The following is a 16,093-nucleotide window of genomic DNA, read 5'->3' on the forward strand; positions in this document are numbered from 1 at the left end:
GCCCTCCGATCTTTTCTCAGTCTAGTAGGGTATTGTCGGAACCAGTTAGTCGGCTTCGCCACCAAGGCAGCCCCACCTTCCAAATCGCTAAAAAAAAGCATGACCTGGAAGTGGACTGTGCAGAACTCAGCTACAGTAACCACAGTTCTAGCCTTACTTGTCCCTGACCCAGATCTACCATACGCCTTAGAGATTGCAGCCACCGACCACACACTGTCAGCAGTATTATTACAAGAAAGTCATGGTAGACCAGGCCCAGTAGCCAATACCTCATGAGTATTGAACCCAGCTGAACAGGGTTTCTCCGGGTGTGAGCGACGCCTGCTCACGGTATTTTGAGTCATGCAGCATTTCGCCGGTATCACCGGACTGAATCCAATAACCATCCTCACTGAACACACCCCAACCCAGCTTCTGCTGGATGGCCACCTTAAAGATGGCTCAGTAAGCCAGGTCTGCGCTACCCATTGGACACTACTACTGCAGGGTAGGGACATCACCGTAAACTGAATTAAAGCGTCCACGTTCCTGGCAGATAATTTATGGAATGGAATGAATTTAAATCCTGGTAATGATAGACACTTTCACCAAATGGGTCGAGACATTCCCCACTAGATCCAACACAGCTAAGGCCACCGCAATGACATTAGCCCAGCACGTGTTTACACAATAGGGTCTGACCAAGGGACACATTTTACCGGGTGGGTGATGCAGAACGTTATGGCTTTGTTCAGCATCAAGGAGAAATTCCACATCGCCTACCATCTACAATCCAGTGGAATCATAGAGCGTGTGAACCGAATGCTAAAGGGGTCATTAGAAAGACTGCAGCAAAACAACACAACATGGGATACAGTACTTCCCTCTGCCCTCATGATGGTACACAACACCATTTCCAGTTCTACTGGATTCACCACCCCCCCCCGTACATTAATGACTGGCCAACCTATGAGGGGAGCTGAATATTTATTGGGATTTGACTTAACTGAGCCTGCTGTCACAGTGCTCACCCACGAGAAAGCCATCCAGCAGCTAAACATTAAAGCAGCCCAGTTGGCTGCGGCTGTCCAATTAGGAGTTAAAAAGAAACAGAGCAAGGCATATTTCAAAAAAAGGGTACACCTGGTAGAATATACAGTTGGCCAGTAGGTGGTGATTTCCCTCTACAACCCCAGTTCTTTCTTGTTCCCGAGATATGCAGGTCCGCGCACCATCACCGACAAAACAAGCCCCTCAGTGTACTAGGTCCTGATCACCAGTGGGAAACTGGTTGGTTCCACATCAATCAACTGAAAGCTTAAGGGACTCAGAATAATCACTTCCACCATCTCACATTCGAGATAGGGGAGGGTGACATTCGGTGACTGGAACGGCCCCACCCAGGAAATGCATTTCCTTGGACACCTCATCCACTTTCAGGTTCAGACCAGACCCTCACCTCAACCACGCTACAGCCCAGAGCCTCATCCATACCTGGAGTGTCCCTAGGGGTACTGATAGACCCAGACACAACAGGAGACTTGCGCATCCTAGAGGACTGGTGCGATTTGCCAGATATTGGCCATCACAACATTATGGATTCTCCCATAAACATAAACCTTAACAGCCCCAGATCTAACAGTGAGGCCCTGACTAAACGACACCAGGTTATTTTGATTAGGACACCAGTGCTGCATCCCCCACCTGAGTAAGGGATCAAACACATAGATTAATTAGACTGGAAGACAAGGATGAAGGACCTCTGAACCTTGATCTAAACGCAGATCCCACAGTGCAGTCCAACGAACAGACATGGATATGGAGGCCAGATAAGAAGGTAATGATGGAGCCCCATGAGACAAATGATTCAGAAGATAAGTCTCTGCTGGGTAATTGGTTAACAGAAATGCTGAATGAAGGAATCGAAGGTAGTCCAAATGATGAAATTCAGCCGACAGTACAGGCCAATGCAAGGTACAAGACTCTCTGATGGAAGCACCCACTTAAAAAAATCCCACAACCTGCAGGTTCACCATGACCGATCGACAGTAAAATGTTCACAGTTAAATACAACTGACTCGTTCCCATATCATTCGTTTATTGCTAGTACGATTAACTGGGTTATTTATACAATCGTGCTCTTTCTCCACCTTTCTCTAATTAAGACATCATTAAAGCAACTATGCAAATCTTTGAGGCAGCTATGCTAAATTTTAAAATTGTAGTAAAAAGTCTGACATTCACCTGACGAAGAGGGTAACCTCGAAAGCTAGTGAATTTACTATCAAATAAATCGGTTGGACTTAAACCTGGTGTTGTCAGATTTTTTACTGTGTTTACCCCAGTCCAATGCCAGCATATCCACATCACAAATTTTAAAATTGTCAAGGTGACTGGGCTACATTTTCAACTCTTAGAGGAACTTGTGCTAAATTTTAAATGTGTTCCACCTTCAAACTCCAAGACACTCATAGAACGGACACCTCCAGGTTATTACAGACTGACTCCAGTGCTATTCAAACCCCTAGGGCTAATGGTGTCTGCTGCTAGAATAAAACCGGCTGCCTTGATTTTACTGGCCAGTTAAACAAGCTCTTTTCCAACCACCCCACAAATCATCCATTTATCAATCTGAACAAAAATTTGCTCGGTAGTGGTTCACAATTAGAACAAAAAAACTACGTCATGCATGCGATAATTGATATACCCGGGTCCGCCTGACCATTGTCAATAGTGTTAAAAAAAATGGTAGGGAGGGGCATGGACAGTTTAAATATATGTATATACATCAAATATTAGATGCAATAACAGCAGAAATGACATCGATCACCTCAGATCAACGACAGACGATGACAGAGATGCAAAGTACGATCCACCTCATTGGACTCATCATCGGGATAAGCACGCAGGACATTCCAAGAAGATGAACTTGTGGTATCCCGGTAATTTATGGATTGCCCCACCTGACGCAGGGGAATGTGAGGACGATGTGTCATGGGTGCATCCCGAGAAGAGTGTAATGTTTGGGTATAACAACCAGAGGCTGGTATACAAAAACCCAAATGTTATCTGAGAGTCACCGTAGCAGGGGATTGATGGAGATTTTCAAATAATGGGTGCCCTGAAATTGGACTGGCAATGGCTAAAAGGACCGTGAAATCCAACGGGGTATAAAGGGTGCTGCACAACCACGAATCTTTCTCTTTTTCTCTCACTCTGACCCCATGAATGGGCTACAACAATGGAGACCATCGCCAGCAGCAACCACACTTGAGAAGGAAGGAAGACCAGAGCCAGAGTGCCAGACCAGACCAAAGGACCAGACTATGCAGACGATGACCAAGACCAGTGCACAGATAAAGGCCAATATCTGCTTGGGTACTCGCCAGTCACACAAAGTTAAGTCAAGGTCTCGTATTGGCCTTGAACTGTAGTATTTCCTGTAAGATAACTTATTGTTGGTTGGGTGGGTGATTATTGATTGTGTGTTTTAAATAAACATTGGTTGTACTGACAAGAAGTCTACTCGCAATTCTTTGTCCATTGTACATGGGTTAAAAATAGACTGTGCGACAGGCAGGACAGATCGTAAAGAAGGTGGTTAAATCTTCTCCTGTTGGAGATGGTCATTGTGTGGCGCAAATGTTACTTGCCACCCCAAGCCTGGATATTGTCCAAGTCTTGTTGCATTTGGACATGAACTGCTTCAATATCTGAGGCGTTGCGAACGATACTGAACATCGTGCAGTCATCAGTGAACATTCCCACTTCTGACCTTATAGAACATAGAACATAGAACACTACAGCACAAACAGGCCCTTCGGCCCACAAGTTGCACCGATCACATCCATACCTACCAAGCCATAGAACTATCTGTATCTCCCAATCCCATTAAATCCCATATACTCATCCATAAGTCTTTTAAAAGACCCCAGTGAGTTCGCCTCGACCACCACTGACAGCAGCCGATTCCACTCACTCACCACCCTCTGGGTGAAAAACTTACCCCTGACATCTCCTCTGTACTTGCTTCCCAGCACCTTAAACCTGTGTCCTCTCTTAGCGACCATTTCAGTCCTGGGAAATAGCCTCTGAGAATCCACCCTATCTATTCCTGTCAACATCTTACAAACCTCTATCAGGTCGCCTCTCAACCTCCGTCTCTCCAGGGAAAAGAGACCCAGCTCCCTCAACCTATCTTCATAAGGCATGCCTCTCAATCCCGGCAACATCCTTGTAAATCTCCTCTGCACTCTCTCAATAGCTTCCACATCCTTCCTGTAGTGAGGCGACCAGAACTGCGCACAGTATTCCAAGTGGGGTCTGACAGTATGGAGGGAAGATCATTGATGAAGAGCTGAAGATGCTTAGGCCAAGGACACTATCCTGAGAAATCGGATTGATGTATTTATTATTGTCACATGTAGTGGCATACAGTGAAAAGTAATAATTTCTTGCATGCTATATGTGTTGGATATTCTAGATGGGTTGAAAATAGATAAGTCCCCTGGTCCAGACGGGATTTACCCTAGGATTCTATGGGAGGCAAGAGAGGTGATTGCAGAGCCACTGGCTCTGATCTTCAGGTCGTCGTTGGTCTCTGGTATAGTACCGGAAGATTGGAGGACAGTGAATGTTGTCCCATTGTTTAAGAAGGGGAACAGAGACTTCCCTGGGAATTATAGACCAGTGAGTCTTACTTCTGTAGTGGGCAAGGTTTTAGAAAGAATTATTAGGGATAGGATTTATAGTTATTTGGGGAGTAATGAATTGATTAGAGATAGTCAGCATGGTTTTGTAGCGGGAAGGTCGTGCCTTACTAACCTTATTGAGTTCTTTGAGAAGGTGACCAAAGAGGTGGATAGGGGTAAGGCAGTAGATGTGGTATATATGGATTTTAGTAAGGCGTTTGATAAGGTTCACCATGGTATGCTTCTGCAGAAAATGCAGATGTATGGGATTGGTGGTAATTTAGGTACTTGGATCAGGAATTGGTTAGCAGATAGGAGACAGAGGGTGGTGGTTGATGGTAATTATTCATCATGGAGTTCGGTTACGAGTGGTGTGCCTCAGGGATCTGTTTTGGGGCCACTGCTGTTTGTAATCTTTATTAATGATCTGGATGAGGGTATAGTTGGGTGGATTAGTAAGTTTGCTGATGACACCAAAGTCGGAGGTGTGGTAGATTGTGAGGAAGGGTGTCGAAGTTTGCAGGGTGACTTGGACAGGTTGCAGAGCTGGGCTGCGAGGTGGCGGATGGAGTTTAATGCGGAGAAGTGTGAGGTAATCCATTTCGGTAGGAATAACAGATGTGTTGAGTATAGGGCTAACGGGAGGACTTTGAATAGAGTGGAGGAGCAGAGGGATCTAGGTGTATGTGTACATAGATCCCTGAAAGTTGGGAATCAAGTAGATAAGGTTGTTAAGAAGGCGTACGGTGTCTTGGCGTTTATTGGTAGGGGGATTGAATTTAGGAGTCGCAGCGTCATGTTGCAACTGTACACAACTCTGGTGCGGCCGCACTTGGAGTACTGTGTGCAGTTCTGGTCCCCACATTACAGGAAGGATGTGGAGGCTTTGGAGAGGGTGCAGAGGAGGTTTACCAGGATGTTGCCTGGTATGCAGGGGAGGTCCTATGAGGAGAGACTGAGGGATTTGGGGTTGTTTTCACTGGAAAGAAGGCGGCTAAGAGGGGATCTTATAGAAACATATAAGATGATTAGAGGTTTAGATAGGGTGGATGGTGATAGCCTGTTTCCTCGGATGGAGAAATCTAGCATGAGGGGGCATGGCTTTAAATTAAGGGGGGGTAGTTATAGGACGGATGTCAGGGGCAGGTTCTTTACCCAGAGGGTGGTGAGGGACTGGAATGCCCTGCCTGCTGCAGTTGTAAATGCGCCTAGTTTGGGGGCGTTTAAGAGATTGGTGGATAGGTTTATGGACGAAAAGGGATTGGTTTAGATTAGTGGGTCAATGTTTTTTTTTTAAAAATAAGACTGGTCGGCGCAACATTGTGGGCCGAAGGGCCTGTTCCGCGCTGTAATGTTCTATGTTCTATGTTCTATACAGACAAAGCATACCGTTGATAGAGAAGGAAAGGAAAGAGTGCAGAATGTAGTGTTGCAGTCATAGCTGGGGTGTAGAGAAAGAATTAACATAAGGTAGGTCCTTATTGTGTCAGTTGGTACATAACTTCTGCAGTAATGACCTGGATCTGAGATGATTGATCCATAACCATCATCCTTTGTGCCGAGTATGGCTCCAACCAGCGGAGAGTTTTCCCCCTGATTCCCATGGATTCCAGCTTAGCTTGGGCTCCTTGATGCCACACTCAGTTAAATGCAGCCTTGAAGTCAACAGGAGTCACACTCACCTCCAGAATTGGCGGTTAATGGATTCTGAATAGGATCTTGTGCAAAAAACCAAATTAAAATAATAAAGCAACAGGAACAATATCCAAATAGGAAAATTAGTCTTGACTTGTTTCATAAACTTCAGTCCTGTCATTTTACTGGGAAGGTGAATCAAGTCAGTAAGTGAAGCAGATTAAGTAAATGCTTTGGGTTAAGCTACAAGGTATTCGAAAGAATGAAATCTGACCTGTTTACAAAATAATGCATCAAGTGAAACAATGGAAGGCTCCATGCTGGCACTCACAGTGTGGGCTCTCCCTGGCTCCGGCCTTCATGAGGGTCCGAGCAACACCAATGTTATTGGTCATGATGGCGATGTCCAATGGCAGAAGCCCCATGAGATTGGGGGTGTTGAGCCCCAGTTCATCCAAGCTGTACTGAGTGAGCAGTAAGTGCACAGCATCAAGATCCCGCTGCCCAATAGCTTCAAATAAAGCCTCGTTACACTGCAAATACTAGAACAAAGAACAAAGAAAATTACAGCACAGGAACAGGCCCTTCAGCCCTCCAAACCTGCACTGCCCCGACTGAACTAAAACCCCCTACCTTTCCACTACCTCCCCAGCAATGAGTTCCAGACACCCACTACTCTGTGTAAACAAAATCTGCCTCGTACATCTCCTTTAACTTTGCCCCTTGCACCTGAAACTTGTGCCCCCTAGAAAATGACTGTTCCACCCAGGGAAAAAGCTTCTGACTATCCACTCTGTCCATGCCTCTCATAATCTTGTAAACTTCTATCAGGTCTCCCCTCAACCTTCATCATTCCAAAGAGAACAAATCAAGTTTCTCCAACTTCTTCACAGCTCCATACCAGGCAACGTTCTGGTAAATCTTTTCTGTACCTTCTCCAAAGCCTCCAAATGTTTCTGGTAGTGTGGCGACCAGAATTGAACACTATATTCCAAGTGCGGCCCAACTAAGGTTCTATAAAGCTGCAACATGACTTGCCAATTTTTAAGCTCAATACCCTGGCCGATGAAGGCAAGCATGCCGTATGCCTTCTTGACTACCTTCTCCACCTGCAATGTCACTTTCAGTGACCTGTGTACCTGTACACCCAGATCCCTCTGCCTATCAATATTCTTAAGGGTTCTGCCATTTACTGTATATTTCCTATCTGTATTAGACCTTCCAAAATGCATTACCTCACATTTGTCTGGATTAAACTCCATCTGCCATCTCTCTGCCCAAATCTCCAACTGATCTATATCCTGCTGTATCTTCTGATGGTCCCCATTGCTTTCCACAAATCCACCAACCTTTGTGTCATCTGCAAACTTACGAATCAATCCAGTTACATTTTCTTCCAAATCATTTATATATATTACAAACAGCACTGATCCCTGAGGAACACCACTTATCACAGCCCTCCATTCAGAAACGCATTCTTCCACTGCTACCCTCTGTCTTCTTTGATCGAGCCAGTTTTGTATCCACCTTGTCAGCTCACCTCTGATCCCATGCGACTTCTCCTTCTGCACCAGTCTGCCATGAGGGACCTTGTCAAAGGCCTTACTGAAGTCCATGTAGACAACATCCACTGCCCTACCCTCATTAATCATCTTCGTCACTCCTTAAAAAACTCAATCAAGTTAGTGAGACACGACCTCCCCTTCACAAAACCATGTTGCCTCTCACTAATACCTCCACTTATTTCCAAATGGGAATAAATCCTGTCTTGAAGAATCTTCTCCAATAATTTCCCTACCACTGATGTAAGGCTCACTGGCCTGTAATTATCTGGATTATTCTTGTTACCTTTCTTAAACAAAGGAACAACATTGGCTATTCTCCAATCCTCTGGGACCTCCCCTGTAGCCAGTGAGGATACAAAGATTTCTCTCAATTTCCTCCCTTGCCTCTCTCAGTATTCTGGGGTATATCCCATCAGGCCCTGGGGACTTGTCTACCTTAATGTTTCTCAAGAACCGCAAAATCACCTCCCTTGAGATCTCAGCTTGACTCAAACTATCTACACACTCTTTCCCAGATTCATCATCAATCAAGTCCTTCTCTTTGGTGAATACTGATGCAAAGTATTCATTTAATACCTCGCCCATTTCCTCTGGCTCCAAGCAGAGATTCCCTCCCTTGTCCTTGAGTGGGCCAACCCTCTCCCTGGCTACCCTCTTGCTCTTTACATATGTATAAAAAGCCTTGGGATTTTCTTTAATCCTGCTGGCCAATGATTTTTCATGATTCCTTTTAGTCGTCCTTAATCCTTGCTTAAGTTTCTTTCTACTTTCCTTGTATTCCACACTTGCTTCGTGTGTTCCCAGCCTCCTAGCTTTGACAAATGCTTCCTTTTTCTTAGGCTCACAATATCTCTTGTTATCCAAGGTTCCCAAAACTTGCCACACTTACCCTTCATCCTTACAGGAATGTGCTGGTCCTGAATCCCTATCAACTTACACTTGAAAGCCTCCCACAGGCCAGATGTTGATTTGCCCTCAAACATCTGCCCCCAATCTACATTCTTCAGTTCCTGCCTAATATTGTTGTAATTAGCCTTCCCCCAGTTTAGCACCTTAACATGAGGACTACACTTATCTTTATCCATCAGTACCTTAAAACTTACTGAATTATGGTCACTGTTCCCAAACTGCTCCCCTGCTGAAACATCGACCACCTGGCCGGGCTCATTCCCCAATACCAGGTCCAGTATAGCCCCCTTCCCTAGTTGCTCTATCTACATACTGTTTCAGGAAGCCCTCCTGGATGCTCCTTACAAACTCTGTCCCATCCACGCCCCGAGCACTAAGTGACTCCCAGTCAAGACAGGGGAAGTTAAAATCTCCCACCACAACAACCCTGTTACTTTTACACTGAAAACAAACAGATCAAATCCATCACAGATCATCATTGACCCGTCCCAGTGTGGCAAAAACAGCCTCACTGACACATCAATACCATGATAGAGCAGCCCTGTCACTGTGTCACTGACTGACCCCTCGATAGTGCGGCCCCGTCACTGACTGACCCCTCGATAGTGCGGCCCTCTCACTGACTGACCCCTTGATACTGCGGCCCTCTCACTGACTGACCCCTTGATACTGCGGCCCTCTCACTGACTGACCCCTTGATAGTGCGGCCCTCTCACTGACTGACCCCTTGATAGTGCGGCCCTCTCACTGACTGACCCCTTGATAGTGCGGCCCTCTCACTGACTGACCACTCGATAGTGCGGCCCTCTCACTGACTGACCCCTCGATAGGGCGGCCCTCTCACTGACTGACCCCTTGATAGTGAGGCCCTCTCACTGACTGACCCCTTGATAGTGCGGCCCTCTCACTGACTGACCACTCGATAGTGCGGCCCTCTCACTGACTGACCCCTCGATAGTGCGGCCCTCTCACTGACTGACCCCTCGATAGTGCGGCCCTCTCACTGACTGACCCCTCGATAGTGCGGCCCTCTCACTGACTGACCCCTCGATAGTGCGGCCCTCTCACTGACTGACCCCTCGATAGTGCGGCCCTCTCACTGACTGACCCCTCGATAGTGCGGCCCTCTCACTGACTGACCCCTCGATAGTGCGGCCCTCTCACTGACTGACCCCTTGATAGTGCGGCCCTCTCACTGACTGACCACTCGATAGGGCGGCCCTCTCACTGACTGACCACTCGATAGGGCGGCCCTCTCACTGACTGACCCCTCGATAGGGCGGCCCTCTCACTGACTGACCCCTCGATAGTGCAGCCCTCTCACTGACTGACCCCTCGATAGTGCGGCCCTCTCACTGACTGACCACTCGATAGGGCGGCCCTCTCACTGACTGACCCCTCGATAGTGCGGCCCTCTCACTGACTGACCACTCGATAGGGCGGCCCTCTCACTGACTGACCCCTCGATAGTGCGGCCCTCTCACTGACTGACCCCTCGATAGTGCGGCCCTCTCACTGACTGACCCCTCGATAGTGCGGCCCTCTCACTGACTGACCCCTCGATAGTGCGGCCCTCTCACTGACTGACCCCTCGATAGTGCGGCCCTCTCACTGACTGACCACTCGATAGTGCGGCCCCGTCACTGACTGACCCCTCGATAGTGCGGCCCTCTCACTGACTGATCCCTCGATAGTGCGGCCCCCTCACTGACTGACCCCTCGATAGTGCGGCCCCCTCACTGACTGACCCCTCGATAGTGAGGCCCTGTCACTGACTGACCCGTCGATAGTGCGGCCCCCTCACTGACTGACCCCTCGATAGTGCGGCCCTCTCACTGACTGACCCCTCGATAGTGCGGCCCTCTCACTGACTGACCCCTCGATAGTGCGGCCCTCTCACTGACTGACCCCTCGATAGTGCGGCCCTCTCACTGTCTGGTAATCCCCACAATGTTGTTTGTTATCTTTAAAATTTGCTTATTGTTTCTACTTTGTGGAATGAATATTTGGACTTTCACTGAGGATGTTAATGAATCCACGTCCAGAGTTACAGCTTCTCACCTTTCCTCTGATAGAATCCTGAAGTCAGTAATATTGGGCTGTTTCCCAGATCTCTGGGTGGAATTTTATGAGATTTTTTTCTAAGTGTCAGGGGGACTAATATCCCAGGGGGACTAATATCTTGGCGGGAAGACTGGCTAATGCTACCGGGGGGACTTTAAACTAGATAGGATGGGGGGAGGGAATTGTGATGGGGAAACTGGGACGGAGGAGGTTAGCTCCCAGGTAGGGGAGGACCGCAGGCAGTATGGGAGGGAGGTTAGACAGGGGGTGGAGAAGGGAAATGCCCAGACTGAGGGGCTGAAGTGTATATATTTTAATGCAAGGAGTGTAGTGAATAAGGTAGATGAGCTTAGGGCGTGGATTGCTGCTTGGGAATGTGATGTGGTGGCCATTACGGAGACTTGGATGTCTCAGGGACAGGACTGGGTACTTCAGGTGCCAGGTTTCAGATGCTTCAGGAAGGACAGGGAGGATGGCAGAAGAGGTGGTGGAGTGGCACTGTTGATCAGGGACAGTGTCATGGCTGCAGAGAAGGAGGATGCCGTGGAGGGACTATCTACAGAGTCTCTGTGGGTGGAAGTTACGAACAGCAAAGGGTCGAAAACTTTGCTGGGTGTATTCGATAGGCCACCCAATAGTGACAGGGAAGTTGAAGTGCAGATAGGGAAACAGATTCTGGAGAGATGTATTAATAACAGAGTTGTCGTGATGGGAGACTTCAATTTCCCAAACATTGACTGGAATATCCCTAGGGTAAGGGGTTTGGATGGGGAGGAGTTTGTTAGGTGTGTTCAGGAAGGTTTCCTGACACAGTATGTGGATGAGCCTACGAGGGGAGAGGCTGTACTTGACCTGGTACTGGCGAATGAACCAGGGCAGGTGATGGATCTCTCGGTAGGAGAGCATCTTGGGAATGGTGACCATAATTCTATCTCCTTCACAATTGCATTGGAACGAGATAGGATCAGGCAGGCTAGGAAGGTGTTTGTCTGGAGTAAGGGGAGAAGTCAGGAAGTACTTGGACAAATAAACTGGAAGGAGGCGTTCTTAGGGAAAAGTACCGAAGGAAGGTGGTGGATATTCAAGGAATGTTTGTCTGGAGCTATGCATGACAACGTTCCGATGAGAAAAGGGGGCTTTGGTAGGTCGCGGGAACCGTGGTGCACGAAGGCTGTGTCGAACCTAGTCAGGAGGAAAGGGAAGGTGTACGAAAGGTTCAGGGAACTAGGAGACGTTAAGGATCTTGAGGAGTATAAGGACTGTAGAAAGGAGCTTAAAAGGGAAATTAGGAGAGCCAGAAGGGGTCATGAGAAGACCTTGGTGAGTAAGATTAAGGAGAATCCCAAGGCCTTCTATAAATATGTGAAAGATAAAAGGATGAGAAGAGAAGGGATAGGACCTATAAAAGGTGAAGGGGGAAAGGTCTGTGTGGAACCAGAAGAAATGGCAGAGGTGCTTAATGAGTACTTTGCCTCAGTATTCACGGTGGAAGCTGATCTGGGAGATTTTGCTACGGATTTGCAGCAGATGGAAAAGATTGAGTTTGTGGATATTAAGGTGGAGGATGTATTAGAACTTTTGAATTCTATCAAGATAGATAAGTCGCCGGGACCAGATGGGACGTACCCCAGGATACTGTGGGAGGCGAGGGAAGTGATTGCAGAGCCCCTGGCGATGATCTTTGCGTCGTCAATGGAGACGGGAGAGGTTCCGGAAGATTGGAGGATTGCGGATGTAGTCCCTATTTTCAAGAAAGGGAACGGAGATTGCCCGGGAAATTACCGACCAGTGAGTCTGACTTCAGTGGTTGGTAAGCTGATGGAGAGGCTTCTGAGGGACAAGATTTACGAGCATTTGGAGAGGTTTGACATGATCAGGAATAGTCAGCATGGATTTGTCAAGGGCAGGTCGTGCCTTACGAGCCTAGTTGAGTTCTTCGATAATGTGACTGAACACATTGACGAAGGAAGTGCCGTGGACGTGGTGTACATGGACTTCAGCAAGGCGTTTGGTAAGGTCCCCCATGCAAGACTTCTTGAGAAGGTGAGAGGGCATGGGATCCAAGGGGCTTTGGCCTTGTGGATCCAGAACTGGCTTGCCTGCAGAAGGCAGAGAGTGGTTGTGGATGGGTCTTTTTCTGAATGGAGGTCAGTCACCAGTGGAGTGCCCCAGGGATCTGTTCTAGGACCCTTGCTGTTTGTCATTTTCATAAATGACCTGGATGAGGAAGTGGAGGGATGGGTAAGTAAGTTCGCTGATGACACGAAGGTCGGTGGTGTTGTGGATGGTCTGGAAGGATGTCAAAAGTTGCAGCAGGACATAAATAGGATGCAGGACTGGGCGGAGAAGTGGCAGATGGACTTCAATGCGGATAAATGCGTAGTCGTCCATTTTGGCAGAACCAACGGGATGAACGAGTACACTATCAAGGGCAGGAGTCTTAGTAGTGTTAAAGAGCAGAAGGATCTTGGGGTCCGGGTCCACAGGACTCTTAAATCGGCCTCGCAGGTGGAAGAGGTGGTCAAGAAGGCGTATGGTGTACTGGCCTTCATTAATCGAGGGATTGAGTTTAGGAGTCGGGAGGTAATGCTGCAACTTTATAAGACCCTTGTCAGGCCTCATTTGGAGTACTGTGCGCAGTTCTGGTCGCCTCACTATAGGAAAGACGTAGAAGCTATTGAAAGGGTACAGAGGAGATTTACAAGGATGTTGCCTGGACTGGGAGGCATGCCTTATGAAGTTAGGTTGAGGGAGCTGGGTCTCTTTTCCCTGAAGAGACGAAGGTTGAGAGGCGACCTGATAGAGGTTTATAAAATGTTGAGAGGAATAGATAGGGTGGATTCTCAGAGGCTATTTCCCCGGGTTGAAATGGTCTCTACGAGAGGACACAGATTTAAGGTGCGGGGAGGAAAGTACAGAAGTGATGTTAGGGGTAAGTTTTTCACTCAGAGGGTGGTGAGTGAATGGAATCGGCTGCCGTCAGTGGTGGTGGAGGCGAACTCGCTGGGGTCTTTTAAAAGACTTCTGGATGAGTATATGGGGTTTTATGGGATTGGGGGTTATAGATAGGTCTATAGATTGGTAGGTGTTGATGTGATCGGCGCAACTCGTGGGCCGAAGGGCCTGTTTGTGTGGTAGTGTTCTATGTTCTATGTTCTATGTGTCCAGCTGGTCTGAAACTGGGAGAGTTCCAGATCCGTTTTCCGGGTGAGTTTTCATGCCCAATGATAGCACTCTGACTGTGGAAAGATGGGCAAGCCAGGTTCCAGCCATAGAGGCTGTGGGCGGGGCTTAATTCCCCACACAGCCTGTAGAGGGAGATATTGCGCATGTGCAGACCTCTGATGCTGCACATGTGCATTAACAGTAGCTGGCGTCTGTCAGAGGGAGAGATGTCAGGCCCCTGCTACTGCAGGCAGCCTCAAACAGCAACCACCGCCACCCCCCCCCCAACACAATTGTCGGGGCCCACGGCCCGCGATGCAGCCCCTGTCACCCAGACCAATTGCGGCCCCCCCGCCCCCCCACTGATTGCACGTGGAGTGCCAGCAGGCCCCCCACTGGCCCGTCCCACACTGGCCCCTCTCATGACCGACCATTGGCCCCATCCCTAGGCAGTGCCCTCCCACAGGCTCTAGCCCCAATGGCCCCGTCCCTTGGCACTGCCTGGTGGGCATTGCCCAAGGGGCACCCCTGTCCTGCACTCGGCCTTCCCAGGGATTCTCAACGGCTTTCAGTTCTACCGGTTAACGCCGACACGACTGTTCCCTGTTCATGGGGAGCAGGTGTTTTGCTCTCCCCACAAGGCCTTGTAGCGCTGGGCTCGCCAAACACATTGAAATGAACATTTGAGCAAATCACAATAAATTAATCAGCCTCTTGCCCATTTCTAGCAAGAAACTAACCACTGCAGAAATCTGGGTATCATAAAATTGCCACAGGTGCCAAAACTGGCATCATTGGCACTCGCCAATCTACCACCGATTTTACAACATTTTCCCACCACAAAATGGCTGTAAAGAGATTGTAAAATTCCACCTTCTGAGTCTTTAGCTCTCTCACATTGTCTGCATCTTATTCCAATGTTCCCATCCTCTCTGTCCTGCACAGTGCAATGGGGACAGTAATTGTATTATAGCAGCTGGCTAGTTTTATAAGGAGTGATTCACTTACCAGTGATGATCTCCTCTGTCTCTCCTTGTCACTCTTTGGTGTCAGGAAAGCTTCATCGAAGGATGATTGGCTCCCTTTAAACTTGTCGGAAAGATTGCGATACAGGCGCTTGGCAGCGTTGGGAGATGCCGGGCTGCAGGTTCTCCGGGGATTGGACAGGTTCAGGTTCTGCATCTGCTCCATCATTCTGGAGCTCAAACACCTGTTAAAAACCACAAGAAAACCATCTTGTCACTGAGCTCAGCCCAGGAACCCCCCCTCAGCTCGAGCAACACCGCCCCCTCTCAGCTTGAGCACCCCCTCAGCCCAGTCACCCCCCCAGCCCAGGCACCCCCCTCAGTCCAGGCATCCCACCCCCCCAGCCCAGGCACCACCCTCTCAACTCAGATCCCACCCCGCCCAGACTCCCTGAGCCCAGGCCCCCCCACCCCCCTCCCCCGCCTCCCCCCCCCCCCCCCCCCCCGCCCCCCCCCCCAAACCAAGGTCCCCCCTCAGCTTGGGCACATCCCCCTCAACCTGGGTCCCCTCCACAGCCCGGGTCCCCCCCTCAGCGCAGGTACCCTCCTCAGCTCAGATTCCTCCCCCCCCCCACAAGGTCCGGGCACCCTCTGAGCCCTGGCATCCCCTTCAGCCTGGGTACGCCCCTCAGCCCGGTACCCCGACAACCTGGGTATCCCACAGCAGGGTTGCAGACACATTGCCCGAGTTACAGACACACTACTTGGCTAGAACTCAATGTCATGTATATGAGACAGCTTGTACTATCCCAAATGCAAAGAGGGAAAGAGGCAATGGTGCAGGAAATGGAAAGGGAGACAGCATTTGAAACTGGATCTGAAAACATTGATATTAAAATGCTGGAAGTAACAGTGGGACTTCAGGGAAGTGATGAGTAGGATTTAATCCATCCTAATCTGATGATACTGTGTTATTTTGTTATATTCTATGTTAATGTGGAATTTCTTTCAGAGGCCATGTTTTGTTCCAGGAGTTGATTTGTCTGCTAACCATGCAGCAAATATTAATAACTCAGAACAATAACTGATTTTAACTAAAGATATGTTACTTTGTCAAGTT

At 48.5% G+C, this 16,093-nt stretch overlaps 1 protein-coding gene across 1 annotated transcript in view; it reads right to left on the minus strand.

Moving 5' to 3' along the window:
• The window catches only part of ankfn1a (ankyrin repeat and fibronectin type III domain containing 1a), an 87,936-nt gene extending 72,718 nt beyond the window's left edge, over positions 1–15,218 (minus strand). Inside the window, exons 1-2 of the mRNA XM_080209164.1 lie at positions 15,017–15,218; positions 6,637–6,847 (exon numbers count right to left, since the gene is read on the minus strand). Coding sequence (XP_080065290.1) covers positions 6,637–6,847; positions 15,017–15,202 — 397 coding nt within the window. The 5' untranslated portion in view covers positions 15,203–15,218. The remainder of the gene's footprint in view (positions 1–6,636; positions 6,848–15,016) is intronic.
• Positions 15,219–16,093: the final 875 nt, after the last annotated feature.

The sequence above is a fragment of the Carcharhinus amblyrhynchos genome, chromosome 21, assembly GCF_965287045.1.
Source record: "Carcharhinus amblyrhynchos chromosome 21, sCarAmb.v2.hapA, whole genome shotgun sequence".
Lineage (NCBI taxonomy): Eukaryota > Metazoa > Chordata > Chondrichthyes > Carcharhiniformes > Carcharhinidae > Carcharhinus > Carcharhinus amblyrhynchos.